Source organism: Equus caballus, chromosome 28 (genome assembly GCF_041296265.1).
Source record: "Equus caballus isolate H_3958 breed thoroughbred chromosome 28, TB-T2T, whole genome shotgun sequence".
Taxonomy (NCBI): Eukaryota; Metazoa; Chordata; class Mammalia; order Perissodactyla; family Equidae; genus Equus; species Equus caballus.
The window spans coordinates 38,407,636-38,423,598 of NC_091711.1; the positions used below are offsets into that span (position 1 = coordinate 38,407,636).

Sequence of the window (15,963 nt, forward strand, 5' to 3'; positions counted from 1 at the left end):
GTCACTGGTTTTTATTCACCCTTCTTAAAATAGCAAGCTGAGTTACTATTGCGGTTAAAAACAAAAACGAAGCCAGTAGCCCCAGATTCCCGTGGGTTTATGTTTCTGCCTTACTGGAGCACGCCCACCCCGTGCGAGTCTCTGTTAAGGAAGTCCCAGTTCTCTGCAGGCCTGCCATCTGCTCCAGACTGCGGGGAGCTGGCAGGACGCAGGTGGGCTGCATCTGTCCGGGTCTGGGCACACCTTTCTTCTGCTGAAATTGGTCAGATGGATCTTGTCTCTCTGCTGCCTCTTCCTCCCTCCCTCTCCCCCTTCCTGTTTAGACTGACTGAAACCCCTCCATTTCCCTCCACCCCCTAAAAAACTCCATCCTCTGAGTGGCTCCGCCCATTGCTGGTGCCCAGGACTAAAGAGCTTGCCAGCTGTGCTCAGATGGCCATCAGACGTGCGCTCCAGGTCCTTCTGCGCTCACTGATTCCCTGCGATGGCATGGCATTCCTCAGACTTACAAATATCCCAGCTGCCACCTTGACAGCCACTTGCCTTTCCAAAATGACCTTAATCCCTTTTCTCCCCTAGAAGAAAAGAGGTGCCCATTATTATTAGTGGCTGCTGCGGGGTCACAAGGGGACCTGATTGAGGAACTGCCGAGAGGCCTGCAGGTGGAGCCGGGGTCCGGGAGGAGGGGCAGATGGCCTGAGTGGTCCAGAGAGCCTTTCTGGGAAAGCAGAGCTCCCTGAGCCCTGATGAGAGATGGAGGCGGTGGCATCCACGGCCAATCCTGCCTTACCACCATGTGCCCTCTCTGTGCCTCAGTCTCCTCATTACCAGATGAGGACAGTGATGGACACCTGAGGGCCGTGAGGAGTCAATCACACTCTTCATGGAGACAGCTAACGGTGCTTGGTGTTACACAGTGCATAACTTGGGAAGTTAAAGTATTACTCCTGGGGAAGGGCATGCAGGCCAGGCTGAGCGCCAGGGAGCCTTTGCAGGATTTGGGGCACAGGAGGGACATGGTCACATTCAAGTTTCAGGAAGTTCACTCTAGGGCAGCACAGAGAATGGGGCAAGGCAGGAGGAGCTGAGGTGGGGTCGGTGAGAGAGGATGGGAGCCGGGCCGGGGCAGGGACAGAGGACAAGGTGGAAAGGAATAGGGAGGGTGGGGAGAGTCTGGAGCTGGAATTGGCAGGACTTTGGAGCCATTAGATGTAGGCCTGGAGTCAGGGTGACTGATCCTTCTGGGCCTTGTGACTGGGTCACTGAGACGTGGTTTCTGGAGGAGGAACAGGTTTTGAATGTTTGAGTAGCCACTGCCCCCGGACCCTCCAAAGTAGGGCCTGGCCCCCTCTGCTCAGAGGGGCCCCTGTCCAGCTCTCTTTGCTCCTTCCCATGTGGCTCAGTAAGTGTGTGAGTCCCCAAGGGTGGGGAGTGTGGCACACGGAAGCCACACTCAGGACATAATTGTGGGATGAATGAGTCCACCTTTCAACCTTTTAAAGGGGCCCTTCCATCCCCTCCCCCAGCCATAATCTAGGGAGTAAAGCAACCAGCCCTGCTGCTGGGTCCCTCCCTGGAGGCCTCAGCCGCCTGCATGTGTCCTGAGCCACCCTGGCTTCCATCTGGCCTCAGAACCCAAAGTTGGGTGGAAAGGAAATCAGGCCAACTACAAAACAAAGATCACAGAAGCCACAATTTTAGGGAGCTGACTGTGCCAGCCCAACCCGGCATTGTCCTACAGGATGGGCCTGCCTGCCTGGCTAGAAGAGGGCCCTGCCCAGTCACACGGAGACTGCCCCCGCCCCGTCCTGACAGGCATGGGCTCAGAGCATGCCTCGGCCTCTTTGGGTACCATAGGGCAGGGACCGTGGCCATCTGACCCACCGTTGCATCCCCAGTGCCTGGAGCAGGACTGGCACATCAGTAGCTGTGCAACGAGTGAGGGGTCACTCAGCTTCCCAGAGCCTCAGCTCTCCCTAAAAATGTGGAACTAGACGGAGAAGCTGATTGCACAGTACTGTGAACGTACGAAATGCCACTGAATTGTACACTTGAAAAGGTTAATTTTATGTTATGTGACCTTCACCCAATTTTAAAAAAAAGAACCACGCCCACTCTCTGAGCACCTATTTTGGGCCAAGTACCATGTGGAGGCCTCGTGCGTCATTGCCACTCTGCAGGGCAGTTGTGCAGGTGGCTCGGGGTCCACCCCGTCTGCAGACAGAAACTGGCTCAGAGGGGAAGTCGAAGGCCAGGCCACCTGTTGGTGACAGAGTCTGGATTTAAACTGCACCGTGTCCTTTCCTTCGTAGGCAGAGCATGTCTCTGGGAGATCTGAGAGGAAACGGGTTGCGGGGGGTGCCTCTGGGAAGCGGGGCTGGGGCGGGGGAGCAGACAGATTCACTCTCCATCGCATACTCCTTTAGAACCTTTTATATTTTGAATCATGTGAATGGTTACCAAGCCAAAGATAATAGAGAGTCAAAAAGGAACATTTTATTTACAAAAATAAAACAAAACACTGTCTTTATCTTGTCATGTCAGAAACAGTCACTGAGGGCAGGGCTGCTGGATTCCTGTCCCATGGATCCATTTGGTACTCTGAGCTGTGGCTTCCTCAGCAAAGAATGTAGGACTCCCTGCCTCACATGACTACTATAAGGATTAAGGGACAAAGTGGGACACGTTTACACACTGCCTGGCCTTTCTCGGGTGCCCAGAAGGCATCCATTGTCCTCCCTCTTCTCCCTCTCTTCTCGCCCTGCCCCAGCTCCCCACACACCCCCACCCCACTATTTGAGTTGTCCCTCTGGGACCCCTACACACCTCTGTGACTTGTGGTTTCTTCTCCTCAGAGAAAGCTACAGATGGCTCCCTGCAGAGCGAGGACTGGGCCCTCAACATGGAGATCTGCGACATCATCAACGAGACCGAGGAAGGGTAAGGGCCCTCAAGGAGAGGTCGGGGCGCAGCGGGGACTCCACACCCTGCCTCCTGCCAGAGAGCCCCCCTGAGTCGCCACTAATGCAGCTGTCAAGGCGGACCCCAGGTGTGCCCCTCAGTGCCAGGAGGGGCCGCAGGGGGCTGCTGGACCCCACTGTAGGCAGGAATACAGCACTTTAAACATTTTGGAACCAAGATCCAGTCCAGCCCTCTCATCAGATGGATGAGAAGCCGAGAGATATAACGTTCAAAGTCACACCAGGGGTGCAGCTGGCCTCTGGGCACTGCCAGCCCACACCGCCTCCCTCGGCAGCAGCCCAGCTGACGGGATCTTCCTAGGACGTCACCTGGGCAGCATCTTCCTAGGACAGAGCCAGCTGGGACTTGGAGAGTCAGGAGGCAGCCCCAGGCACCATTCTGCACCTTGTGAGCTGGGGTGGGAGTTAGGGACTCCCGCTTCTCAATGAGCAAGAACAGACTTTCATTTCCTCAAGATTGGGAACCAGCAGGAGTGCCAGGGGTCACGAGGAGAGCAGTGAAAGTGAAGCAGAACCGGGAGGCTAATCGGAGGCAGCCTGTGCCGAGCATTTCCAGGCCGCAGGTCCCTGTGCCTGCTCAGTGCCAAGGAGCCTGCCGAGGCACATACGTGGTAGGAGGGAGACGTCATGGTCTTGGCTCCTGACCTGCGACTAGCCGTCGCTGACCAGCTCTGTGACATTCGGCAAGCTGCTTTACCTCTCTGGGTCTTTGTCCTCAAAGGCAAAACTTTTCCACCCTCCATCCATAAGCCCAAGTCCCTCAGGAGAGCAGGGAGGGGATGGAGGTCACTCTCCTTCCCAGGAAACCCCAGGGAAGGGTGGGAGGGGTGTGCAGCCACGACCAGCAGGAGGTGCTGTCAGATGAGGCTTGCCTCCGGGAAAATCAGGACCGGCAGTTGGAGCAGGCTCTTGCTGCTCTCTCCGCCTTTCACAGATAATCCAGCTGGCCCGCGAGGCTCCTCTCTCCCCGTAGTGCTCTGTGTGTAGAAGGGCAGGCTGGGAGCAGGCAGCTAGCAGGGAGCACCCAGCTCAAGCCCCAGGGAGGCTCAGTCAAGGCCAGTCAGGAGAGCACAGTGGCCGCTGGGCACCTTCCAGCCGGGGAGCTGGGCGGGGATGCTCGCACCTGCGTCTGGACACGTAAGAGTCGAGGATGAGAGTGGTGGGCAGATGGCAGGGCCACCAAGAGAAAGAACAAGAGGCAGAAAACCTCATGGAGCCCCTGAAGAGGCCTGGGGGCTTCATGAACATCGGGGCTGGAAGTCACTGCTCTGTCCTTAGAGAAGCAGGTCCCCGTCTCCGTCGTAAACGTCAGAAGAACTGGGGCTCGGCTCACTCGGGTGCATGCTGTTGATGTGGGCACCTCCTGTGCCCAGGCACTGACGAAGCACCGGGGACCCAGAGTACAAGGCACACGTGCACCTTGGCCCCCCGAGCTTGTCGTCTAGACTTGAGTCTCTTGTCCACCCCTCTTTGTCCTGTGGCCTAGCAGAGGCCACTTGTCACCCACTTTGTGCTCTAGCAGAGTACTAGACACACAGTAGGCCCACTGTAGTGGCACACAGGCCAGAACTGTGAGTCCCAAAGCTGCACCCGTTCCCTGGGCCCCTCTGTAAGGAGTGGAGACGAGTCCCTTTGGAGAGCTGAAGGGGCTGCAGGTGAGCAGCCAAGCCAGGAACAAACCAGCTTCCCCTGAGGAGCTCCTAGCCCGAGGCTGAGGAGCTGCCCAGGGCGTTGGCTTGAAAACTGCCCTCACTCTTCTGGGACAGGGTCCCGCCCTCTCAGGGGCCATAGTCTCTCCATCGCAGCCCTGACGGGCCTCCAGGCTCCGCCCCTCCCAGGGTCCATTGCAGGAAGCCTTGCCTGCCACCTTCACTCATGTTGGGGGACCTGTGTTGGGGTTCCCACCTCTCCTAACTTGCCCCTGATGGGGTCAGCACTGACAGGCAGGCAGACAGCAGGGCAGGCCCCAACAGCCAGTCGCTGGCCTGGGAAATGTTACTCATGCTCCTGCGGCATGCTGGGCTCTGGGAGGCAGAGTGTCGAGTAGGACGCTCTCCCTGTCCTCTAGGAGGTATCGTCTTTGGTGGTAGGCCCTGGGCCAGTGGTAGGGCATGCCAGGGAGATGGAGGATGGGAGACACCATGGGCAAGGCGGGTTTTAGCTGGGCCTTCACCAAGTAGATGTGAAAGACGAGGGTCCACAAACACAGGCGAGAGAGGTCAGGCAACACTGTTCACACCTGCACGGGGCTGAGGGCAGGATGCAGGGGCGAGGTGCAGAAGGTGGCGGCGGTTACAGGTGGGACAGGGAGAGCAGGCTGCCCCCCCAAGGCCTTCCGGGCTCCCCCTGCACTTCGGTGCATCCACCCCCATTGCAGTGACCGCTGGGCCTCCTCAGCCCCTCCCTCCACCTTCCCCACCCTCTGGCCTCCTTTCAGTTCCTCCCCACCCCAGGGCCTGGTCCAGGTCCTGCCTCTATGGGAACTGCTCCTTCCCTGCCCCGCACCCCTGCACGCAGCAGGCTCCATCTCTCCTTTGCATCTCTTTCCTCTTCAGCTGCGATGCCACCTCCTCAGAGAAGACTTTACTGACCCCTCCCCCACCCACACCCACTCACTGTTACCGCAGGACCTGCTTACTTCCCTCACTTAGGTGGGTCTCCCTGGAACGTGTGACCCCTGAAAGCAGGGCTGCGTGGTCTTGTTCCCCGGTGTATGCACAGCACGCAGCATGGTGCTGGCATATGGGGAGTGGAAGCCTGGATGGATGGAGGAACTGGCCGGGGTGGGGCGTTAGGACTCTGCCTCCAGGTTATTTATTGGTCCTTAAACTAGAGTAGGCGTAAGAAGCTCCTGGGGGCATGATAAACCCACAGATTCCCCCATAGTCTGGGTTAGGGTTCTGGGGGGCCGGGATTCTGCATTTTTGGCAGACACTCAGACCTCCCTGCACAGAGTTCCTGGTGCAGGAGGTGCAGGGAGCACATGGTGAGGATCCCTGCTAAGCAGCCACGAGCTACTGAGAGGACTGTGGAGGGGCAGGAAGATCAGCTGTGACTGGAACCGGGATGCACAGAAAACAGAGACGGGACACGGGGCCTGGGCAGTAGCAGCCATTCTCGCTCTCCGGTGCCTCCTGGCCGCAGGCAGCCATCCTCCTGTTGGATAAGGAGAGTCCGTGCCTCATCCCGTCCTTCCTTTGTCCTTCTGCCCAGTCCCAGAGATGCCTTCCGAGCAGTGAAGAAGAGGATCGTGGGCAATAAGAACTTCCACGAGGTGATGCTGGCTCTCACGGTGAGTGACCCTGTCCGTCTGTCCATGGCAGGGCCATGTCCACTGGGGGTGGCCTCCCCCAGGCCCAGCAGGACTCCAAGCTACCCTCAAGCTCCTCTTCTAAGGGCTAGGAAGGAAAGGTCCATGGGCAGTGCTGCCCTGTCTACACCACCAGCAGACACAGAGTGGCAAGAGAGGACATTTTGGAAAAGTTCTCTCCAACCTAGTGACATGGGGAACAGACACCCTGAGGCCACATCCCTCCAGAACCAGACCTGGAGAGCCTGGTCCAAGGGACCTGTAGGGTGACATAGAAGTTCAGTGAACCGGGCCTCTGTGGGGTGGGGAGCCTGGAGGCCGAGATGGGTGCTGATCAGCACTTGGGCACCCCGAAAAAGGAACATAAAACACATGCTGGTGGCCGAGGGCAGTCCTTGCCCAAACAGGCTGGGCCAGCCACAGGTGGGCATCCTGGCAGTCGGGGTGGGTGGGCTGGGGAGCAGGGCCGAGAACCCTCAGTCACAGCCTCCCCAAAGCAGCACTTGTGTCCAGGGGAGTCCACTAAAGTGCCCAGCAAGGGCAGCTCCTGCAGGGCAGTGGGAACGAGGGGTGGGCGTAGAAGGTTAAGTGGGGCCTTCCCTGGGCTGCAGGGCCACCGTTTGACTGGAGAGCCATCTCCCCTCTAGACGGTGTTCAGCTCAGAACCAGCATCAGGAGAGGATTCTGTGGGCACTGAGGCCTCTCGGCAAGGAGGCTTTGGCCAGCATCCCTCCCTCTGCCCACCCCAGCCCCATCCCCCAGGAAACCAGCCCCCGAAGCCCGGCATTGTCCCCGCTTCTCCCTGTTCCAGGGTCTCACTGCAGGAAGCCCCAACCTCTGCTCAGCCCGGCTCTGGGATATAAGCAGAGTGCAAGGGTGGGCTCCTGGGTGCTCTGCCTCCTGTGACAGTGCTCACAGGCACCTCATGGCCTCCAGGTCTTAGAAACCTGCGTCAAGAACTGCGGGCACCGCTTCCATGTGCTGGTGGCCAGCCAGGACTTCGTGGAGGGCGTGCTGGTGAGAACCATCCTGCCCAAGAACAACCCGCCCACCATCGTGCACGACAAGGTGCTCAACCTCATCCAGGTGAGCACGGGGGTGGGGCGGGTGGACCAGGGTGAGTCAGTGCCAGCTCCCTTCTCGATGGAAAGTGCCAGGGCTGGGGAGAAAGGTCCCCCAGTGCTGCTCTCTTTCTGTTGGCTTCAGTCTGTTTCTCATTGGGGCCGTCTTGCTTGTCTGCTAACTGGATGTTCTGAGTGTGGGAGGCCTGTCGACTGGGCCTTCCTGTGGAGGGGCTGTCTGGGTGATGCAGTCAAAGGACCAGCAAGTCAGGGAAGGAATTTCTGCTCTCTGGGGGTGGGTAGACGGGTTCATGGGGAGACGGTGAGCTGTGGTTACCAGCTACGTCCCCTTGTCCCCTCTCAGTCCTGGGCTGACGCGTTCCGCAGCTCACCCGATTTGACAGGTGTGGTCGCTGTCTACGAGGACCTGCGGAGGAAGGGCCTGGAGTTCCCGATGACTGACCTGGACATGCTGTCACCCATCCACACGCCCCAGAGGGTGAGGAGACCCACAGATGGGAGCAGTGGGAAGGGAGGCAGGAACAGTCATCAGAGGCTGTTTCTGCAGCCACTTCCTATCAGCCCCTGACTCCCCGGGGGCTCACCGGCCTCCTGATCCTGTTTGTTGCCCTCTAGACTGTTTTCAATTCGGAGACACCATCAGGACAGAATTCTGCGGGCACTGACACCAGTCAGCGAGGGGACTCTGGCCAGCACACTGCCCTTCTGTCCACCCCAGCCGTGCTCCCCAGTGACGCACCCATAACGCCAACCCCTGAGCAGGTAAACAGATGAGCCTGGGTCACAGCCACGTGGGGCAGGATGGTGCACATGTCAGGGAGCGGCCCCTGTCACCACAGAAATTACCATCGAGGAGCCCCTGCTCAGTCATCCCAGCAGCCCCACAGGGTGTGCCTCAGTCTTCCTGTTTGGGAGATGAGGCTCAGAGAGAGAAATTCACTTGCCCAGAGCCACACAGCTCATCAGAGACAGTGCCAGAATTCAAGTTCACATCTATCTGACTTCAAGCTGGTGCTGTCTTGTTCTCTAAACCGTGTTCTCTGTGGAGGCCTTGGGCGAGCGCCAGGGAGAGGAAACACTCAGCAGGCGGCCCTTCAGCCACCACAGCTCCACTTTCCTTGTGTGGTTTGCTCGTGTGCTCACATAAGGTTCCATCTGAACAGAGGTTCTGGCTAAAAACAGTTTTAAAACATTTACACAAAAATGTTTTTAAAACCCTTGTGTTGCACCGTGATGCTTGCCACAAAGCCCCAAGAAGAAGATTTGAGGCGAAGTGTAAGGTTCGGGGCCTGCGGCAGGTTTTCCCAGGGCCCCATGAGTGGCTTTGAAGGATCACCCTGCTCCAACCAGGCGGCACACCAACTTAGCCTCTGACCCTCAGTTTCTTCCTCCCAAAGTTGGAGGTAACCTGCCCGTTGGCCGAAAGCAGTTGTGGCGTGCCAAAGCCACTCTCCCCGCAAGGGACGTCCACAGCCGTGACTGGCATCGGCTGGGTGCTCAGTCATTTTAGGCTCGGCTATTGGGGTATGGGTCAAGGCCTGCACACTGTAGGGGCACCCACTTTTGAGGGTTTTACAAACTTCAGACCCACCACATCAGCAAAGTGTGAAAGTGCTCGTGAGAAAGATACAGATAAATGATGGAAATAGAAGTGAAACTTGACTTTCCAGGGTGCACCCACTGATCTCTTGTACAATATTGTTTGGATTTATAAACAGATAAACTTTACCAGCATCCTTTCACACCCTAACCTATTAAGACAAACTTCTGTACTTTGTTATCTTACAGCAAGTTATGAAATCACCCCCCAGAGTTAAAATATTACTAGAAAAGTTTTCATAACTGGGCAAATAATTAAAGGTGCATAAAAAATTATAAAATCTCCCTGTGATCCACAATTTGTCTAACCTGGTAAATGATTTTAACCAGTTTGCCTGAAGCCTAGCATCTGTGTGCGTGGAGATTCTGATTACATCTACTACAAGTAGATTCTTGCTAAATGAAACTGAGTGGTGCATGTTTAATTACAGAGTCCCCTTTTCTCTCCTGGGACATGTTAAGACTTCGGCACGTGGTCATGTAACTCCTAGACTCCGCTGTAATTAGGTCCCATCTGGCCTGACACGCGGGGTTTGTGACCAGTAGTTTTTCCACTCGCTTATACCAAGAGTGTTCATTAAATAGGCTACGGGTACCAACGTTTTCTGGGCTTGGAAGGTGTCAGTGAACCAGAGTAGATGGACTGCCCCTGTCTGCACTCCTACTTCTTCATCTGTAAAGGCTGGGGTGGTGGCACCTGCCTCGGCAGACTGTGGTAAAGGCTAACTAGCAGGGTACAGTAAGTGCTTAGCGCTTAGTAGGTGCTAGACAAATGGTAGCTGCTGTCACAGGCATCATGAATTTATGTGGTGACACTTATATTCTGAAATCATCTAGGTCACACGATTTAGAACGTGCCAACATTTCTCAAGATGTAGCCTGCTAAATACTAGACCCATGAGATGTTCCGTGATCAGAGGGTTCTTCAGCGGGTCACTTTGGGGAACTTCCATACTGGTCCCTTCCTGGACATCCACAGTATGCAGTGCTCATGAGGGGACTAGACTGCAGAGCCCACAGCCTGAGACCCTGGCCTTTCACCACCTCATCTGCTGAAGAGACCTTGAAGCTTGATTGATGATGATTCCCCAAGCCAAGACCTTGGAACCCTTTGATCATTGAAAACCTGCTAAGATCCCTTTAACAAGTGCTGAGTCTGAGTTTCGCACTCAAGGTGGGGGGTGGTACTGGGACTCATCCTTGGAAGAGCAGACCAGGAGCAAGACAAAATCCCGTCATCCTAGGAGGAGAGAGGGGTAATCCCGTCATGCCAGGAGGGGAGAGGGGTAATCCCATCACCCTAGGAGGGGAGAGAGGGAGAAATCCCTTGTCCTAGGAGGAGAGAGCGAGAAACCCCATCATCCTAGGAGGGAAGCGGGCCTTCAGCTTCCCTTATCTTCCCTTGGGGGGAGCCGCCCTCCAGGGCCTCGTTAGCTGCTGCGTTGAACCCAGGGGATGCTGCAGCCCTCCTGCCAGACTCTGGTGTCTTCACCCTCAGCTCCTTTCCTGTCAGCCTCTCCCTGCACCAGGCTCCCCAGTTTGGAGATGGTAACGGTTGGTAGCACCTCTGTGCGGGGGGCCTCTGTGGGGTGGGGGCAAGCCCACTTTGGGCCTCTTAGTGCAGGGCTGTGGCCTGGGATTCTAGAGAGGGTGCTGGCAAGTTGACTTCTCTGAGTGCCACACCCAGGGCTGGTGATGCCAGGCTGCATCCCTGTGTGTGGCAATGGCTCGGGACTCTTGGCCTCTGTCACCGGGTCCACGTGTGTTTCAGATTGGGAAGCTGCGCAGCGAGCTGGAGATGGTGAGCGGGAATGTGAGGGTGATGTCAGAGATGCTGACGGAGCTGGTGCCCACCGAGGCAGAGCCCGCAGACCTGGAGCTGCTACAGGTGAGCAAGCATACCCCCCAGGTTCAGCCTCCCCCGGCCCCAGGTGACTTCTTGCTCGTTTGCCCGCACACATTTCTTCCCAACCCCCACTGCAGCTCTCATGGCTTCCTCTGAACTCCTTGGTCACAGTGGGGGGTGTTAAAGCCGGGGACTTTGGGCTCCATCAGGTTGGAATTCGGGGCTCTCTCACTTTCTGGTTTGAACAAAATAGCCCCTCTTACCTCAGCTTCCTCATCTGTACGATTGCCCTAATAATAGCCTTTGTGGTACAAGTTTGACATGAGAATTAAGTAAGGTTTTGCATGTTCCTCTTTCAGAATAGCTTCCAATAAAAGGTATTGAGAAAAAGCTGGAAGGCGAGGTTTCCACCTTCAGAATATGAAGCTTAGCAGGCAGGCGTGAGAGAGCAGAGCCAGCTTTGAGATGAAGGAGCACTGGTCCTGAGGAGCTGAGGCAGGTGGGGTTTTGCTCCTGGGTGTCCCACAGTAGTCCCATGGTTCCCAGCGGGGAACCACTGGAGCAGAAGGGACTATATTTGGAGAAAGGCACCCTCCCAGTGGAGGCCAGTTCACAGAGACGCCAGAGACCCCAAGGCCCAAGAGTCACCTGAACCCACGAGGGACAGAGTGTTGGTGTGATTGTCTCATGTCTTATCTGTCCCCTGCTGGGCCTCAGGCTCCTTGCAGGCAGGGCTGTCTCGTGCTGTGCCTAACTACGCTGACACAGGGTACTTGCTCAGGGGTCCTTACCGCCTGGGGGGAGTAAAGTTGGAGTCTCAGGGTGGAACGAACACATGAATGCAAAGAGTAAGTGAGGCCTTCTGAGAGCAGCTCGGGCAGGTTGGGAAGCAGCGGGATTGCTGCAGCGCATTTCCTGTGTCCAAGCCCAGGCCAGGCAGGTGTGAGCGATTTCGGGGACTGAGAAGCTGGAGCTGGCGGCCAGGGTTGACAGGATAGCCATTTGTGTGCATCGAGCACTTCCCACATGCCAGCTGCTGGTGTGGACACCTGACAGACATCCATTCACTTAATCCTCACCGCCCCCATGAGGTTAGGACTCTTACCATTTCCAGGTCAGCAAACTGAGGCAAGGAGAGGTCATGTGGTGTGCCCAGGGTCATGAGGCTGGTAAGCAGCAGAGGCAGGATCTGAACACAGGGCCCTGCTCCACCCGCTGCTCTTCTGCTCTTGAGAGGGGCGGGCAAGGAAGTGGGAACAAACCACAAGTGTGCTTGGTCATGGAGGAAGAGAGGGGAGGCCCGAAGGGTGTTGAAGGTCGCTCAGGCCTGCCTTGCCCCACGCTTAAGGTGGGTGAGGAAATTCCAGAAGAATGCCTGGCCTAGGAGGGGGTGGGTAACAGGGTCCAAAATGGAACCAAAGTCAATTTTGGGGCAGTGCCTCATCTTAATGCCGCCAGCGGAAAAGTGCCAGCACGTGGCCACAGTCAGCAGTGCCTGCCGTCCGTCTGGACCTCAAGACCAGGACCCAGCCACCCGTCCACCTGGTGGCAGGAGCCCGAAGGAAGAAACGCTCAGTCTTACAAATGAAAAACCTGTAATGCTATGGCTCTTGGTTTTTTTTCCGCAACATGTTTAAATATATAACCCTTACTGACTAAAAGTCTGTCAGTGACATGGCAAGTATATGTAATTTGGGTTCCTGGGACCGAAAAAGAGCATTAGTGGAAAACTGGTGACACCGTGTGGAGTCTAGTTTAGTCAATAGCATTGAACGAATGTTCATGTCTTGGTTTTGACAAATGCCAAACTAAGAAGCAGCCGGGGGAAGGGTTTACAGGAACTCTGTATTGTACTATCTTGGCAACTTTTCTGTAAATCTCAAATTATTCCCGAATAAAAAGGATTAAGAAATTAGTGAGAATAACGAGGCAGAAATCCAGAGACGGGGTTCGTGGATAGTAGTGGAGTCAGCTGGTTCGTTTTACGCTCTGGCTGCCGAAGACCCCGGTCCACCCGGGGGAGCTACAGTTTGTCCAGCCAGCCCCCTGCAGTCTCAGTGTTTCCCCTGAGCAGAGATGGCAGCAGGAACCTCATTCTCAAATCTGCACGGAGCCAGGTTAAACCAGCAACGCCGTTGAACACAGTGTTGTCCCCTGTGTGCTGAATGTTGGTGTAGAACACTGAGAAGTGGAATTCACATGCTCGTTTGTAGACCCCAAAGCCGTTCTGTGGAACTTGAAGTCCAGTCTGGGGACCTCTCCCTCCCAGGCACGCCCGGGGGCTGGACATCCGTGAGGGATGGCCTCACTCTGGCTCCAGTGGCCATGGTTGAACCCCTCCCTCCCTCCGCAGGAGCTCAACCGGACGTGCCGAGCCATGCAGCAGCGGGTCCTGGAGCTCATCCCCCGCATCGCCAACGAGCAGCTGACGGAGGAGCTGCTCATCGTCAACGACAATCTCAACAACGTGTTCCTGCGCCACGAACGGTAGCCCCACCGCCTCCCCCGGCCTCTGTCCGCCTGCCCCAGCCTTCTCCCTCCCCTGGTTCCTGCTTCCCTGGTTCACACCTCCCAGACAGCACGCCTGCCCTCCAGTCCATGTGCCCTCAGCTGTCTTCTTCCCGCACGAACGCCCAGCCTTCCACCCACCTCCCCTCTCCTTCCAGAGTTCACCCTGCCGCCCGTGCCCCTGCATCCAGCCCTGGAGACGGCAGCGGCGGTGGCTGCGAGCATGGGCCTGCAGCCACACAGTCCTGGTTCTGTCTGTGCTCACTGCACCTCTGCCCGGCCCTGGGCCTTGGATGCGTTACTTGACTTAATTAGTGCTCTTTGACTGTAAGCTACACACAGCGTTTCTGGCTCACTTAAGCAGGAAAAGAATTTGTTAGGAGAATAGCCTTCATTAAAGGGATAGCTTTCAGAATCCACAGAAGAGGGGCCGGCCTGGTGGCGCAGCGGTTAAGTATGCACATTGTGCTTTGGCGGCCCGGGGTTCACCGGTTCAGATCCCGGGTGCAGACATGGCACTGCTTGGCATGCCTTGCTGTGATAGGCGTCCCACGTATAAAGTAGAGGAAGATGTTAGCTCAGGGCCAGTCTTCCTCAGCAAAAGGAGGAGGATTGGCAGCAGATGTTAGCTCAGGGCTAATCTTCCTCAAAAAAAAAAAAAGAATCCACAGAAGAGTAAAACAGTGAGGCCACACACCAAAGCAGGAAGGACAGATCCCAGGGTGGTTCAGGGGTCCCCACAGCAGAATCTCCTGGGCCATGACCCCAGGGTGTCACCATCAATAAGTGGCATGCAAACGCCTGCCCTCCTCAGGTTTTTGTGTCCTAGAGTCAGCTCCCAAGAGAACTCTGGGTGGCTCAGCTTCCTTATGCCCACCTGTCGGGGGCAGGGAGAAGCCCCGTGATGGCAGTCCCACCAGGATCACGGGAAATGGGGCAAGAGCAGTTCCCAGAGAAGCGCTTAGATCTGTTTCAGAAGAAGGGAGAAGGGTGCTGGGCCTGCAGGGCAACATGTCCCCACACGTTCTCTGCATCTGTAAGACGAAGCTTAGGGTTCTTGTAGGTAACAGAGTCCACGCAACAACGCCTGTCAAGCGCTCAGCCATCGGGGTGTCTGGGACAGTTATCCCTGCCTCCTCCAGCCCCTTGTTCATGTTGTAGCTTTATCCATCGCAGACACTTGGTGTGTGATTCTGAATCAGTCAAGAGTGGGCTGGGGCTGCTGCTGACCACATCTGCCTGGCCTCTCCTGTTCCGTTGCCCAGTGGCATTAAGAGTGCCCTCCCTGGAATTATGTTAAGTGAAATAAGCCAGCGAGAGAAGGATAATCTGTGTATGACTCCACTCATATGAGGAATTTAAAATTATGGACTAAGAACAGTTTAGTGGATACCAGGGGAAAGGTGGGGTGGGGGGTGGGCACAAAGGGTGAAGTGGTGCACCTACAACATGACTGACAAACATTAATGTACAACTGAAATTTCACAAGTTTGTAACCTATCATTAACTCAATTAAAAAAGAAAAAAAAAAGAGTGCCCTCCCTGCCATTCTGGGCTGTGAGCTGTGAGGTGGCCCCAGGGCCTGATCTAGGGGTGACTGGGACCCCTCTGACACCCACAGTCGTCAGGCCTGGCATTTGCCTGATGCTTTCCAGTTCTCAGTCACTCATGCTCAGTGTCCGCCTGACCCTCACACCTGGGAGGCAGGTTCCTCTGTCACCCCCTTCTTAATAGACAAGGAAACTGAAGTTCAGAAGTGATGTAATTTACCCAACGTCACACAATAACAATAATGACAGGGCCAGGACTGCAACAGATCCCAGACTAAGGTCTTCTTGGTCCACCCCACCAGCCCCTCAGCCTGTCTGGGGTAGTCTCAGGGCCTCCATAAAGCAGTGTGAGGAGTACGTGTATGCCTTACACCACTTTAGAGAGCCGGTGACACACACCCAAGTGCACAAGTATATAATCCAAGTGTCACAAAACAGCACATCCCCCAGCTGTGTGCAGTGCAGCCCCGTTTTCTTTTCTGTTCTAGTCTGTTCATGTGTGTGCTCCATGCCAGCTGTGACTAAGGCGGCTAGGTAATTGATAATCAGGTTGAGACACTCTTGCAAGTGAAAGCCAGGCACCGTTCGTAATTCCCGGGACAGCAGGCATGAACTGGGTCTGTCACCCTGACTGTGACCCCCGCGTGCACATGGAGCCCCACCGTGGGAAAGCTCTGCGGGCTATGCTGAGGGGCCACTCCCAGTCCCGCGCCCTGACTCGAGTCTTTTCCATCTTCCAGGTTTGAACGGTTCCGAACAGGCCAGAGCGCCAAGGTAAACAGCTGCTTCTGGGTGACTAGACGTGCCTGTGAGCGGGAAGAGGGAGGGCTGTGCTCGCCTGCCTCCGCAGACATCCCGGACAGGATGTGCCTTCCGCTCAGGCTCACGGAGAAGGCCCTTCTAACTTTACGTCACTGTCCCTTCAGCGTAAATAAGGCTCTGCCACCAGCTGATGCCCAGGGCTCTTCCCACCCTCTCGGGGTGCAGCGGAGCTAGAGGCCCAGGACAGGAAGAAAGACCCCCTGGCTCCCAGTAGTAGCTGCCGGGGGCCTTGTTGACAAGTCCGCAGGCGAAGACTGCAGGTGCC

At 56.1% G+C, this 15,963-nt stretch overlaps 1 protein-coding gene across 6 annotated transcripts in view; it reads left to right on the plus strand.

Moving 5' to 3' along the window:
* TOM1 (target of myb1 membrane trafficking protein) overlaps nucleotides 1-15,963 on the plus strand; it is a 40,167-nt gene that overhangs the window by 12,976 nt on the left and 11,228 nt on the right. For all 6 annotated transcript variants that reach the window (XM_003364290.5, XM_005606575.4, XM_005606576.4 and 3 more), the window contains exons 2-9: nucleotides 2,856-2,940; nucleotides 6,195-6,273; nucleotides 7,228-7,377; nucleotides 7,717-7,851; nucleotides 7,989-8,135; nucleotides 10,744-10,860; nucleotides 13,172-13,305; nucleotides 15,617-15,650. In XM_003364290.5, coding sequence (XP_003364338.2) covers nucleotides 2,856-2,940; nucleotides 6,195-6,273; nucleotides 7,228-7,377; nucleotides 7,717-7,851; nucleotides 7,989-8,135; nucleotides 10,744-10,860; nucleotides 13,172-13,305; nucleotides 15,617-15,650 — 881 coding nt within the window. The remainder of the gene's footprint in view (nucleotides 1-2,855; nucleotides 2,941-6,194; nucleotides 6,274-7,227; nucleotides 7,378-7,716; nucleotides 7,852-7,988; nucleotides 8,136-10,743; nucleotides 10,861-13,171; nucleotides 13,306-15,616; nucleotides 15,651-15,963) is intronic.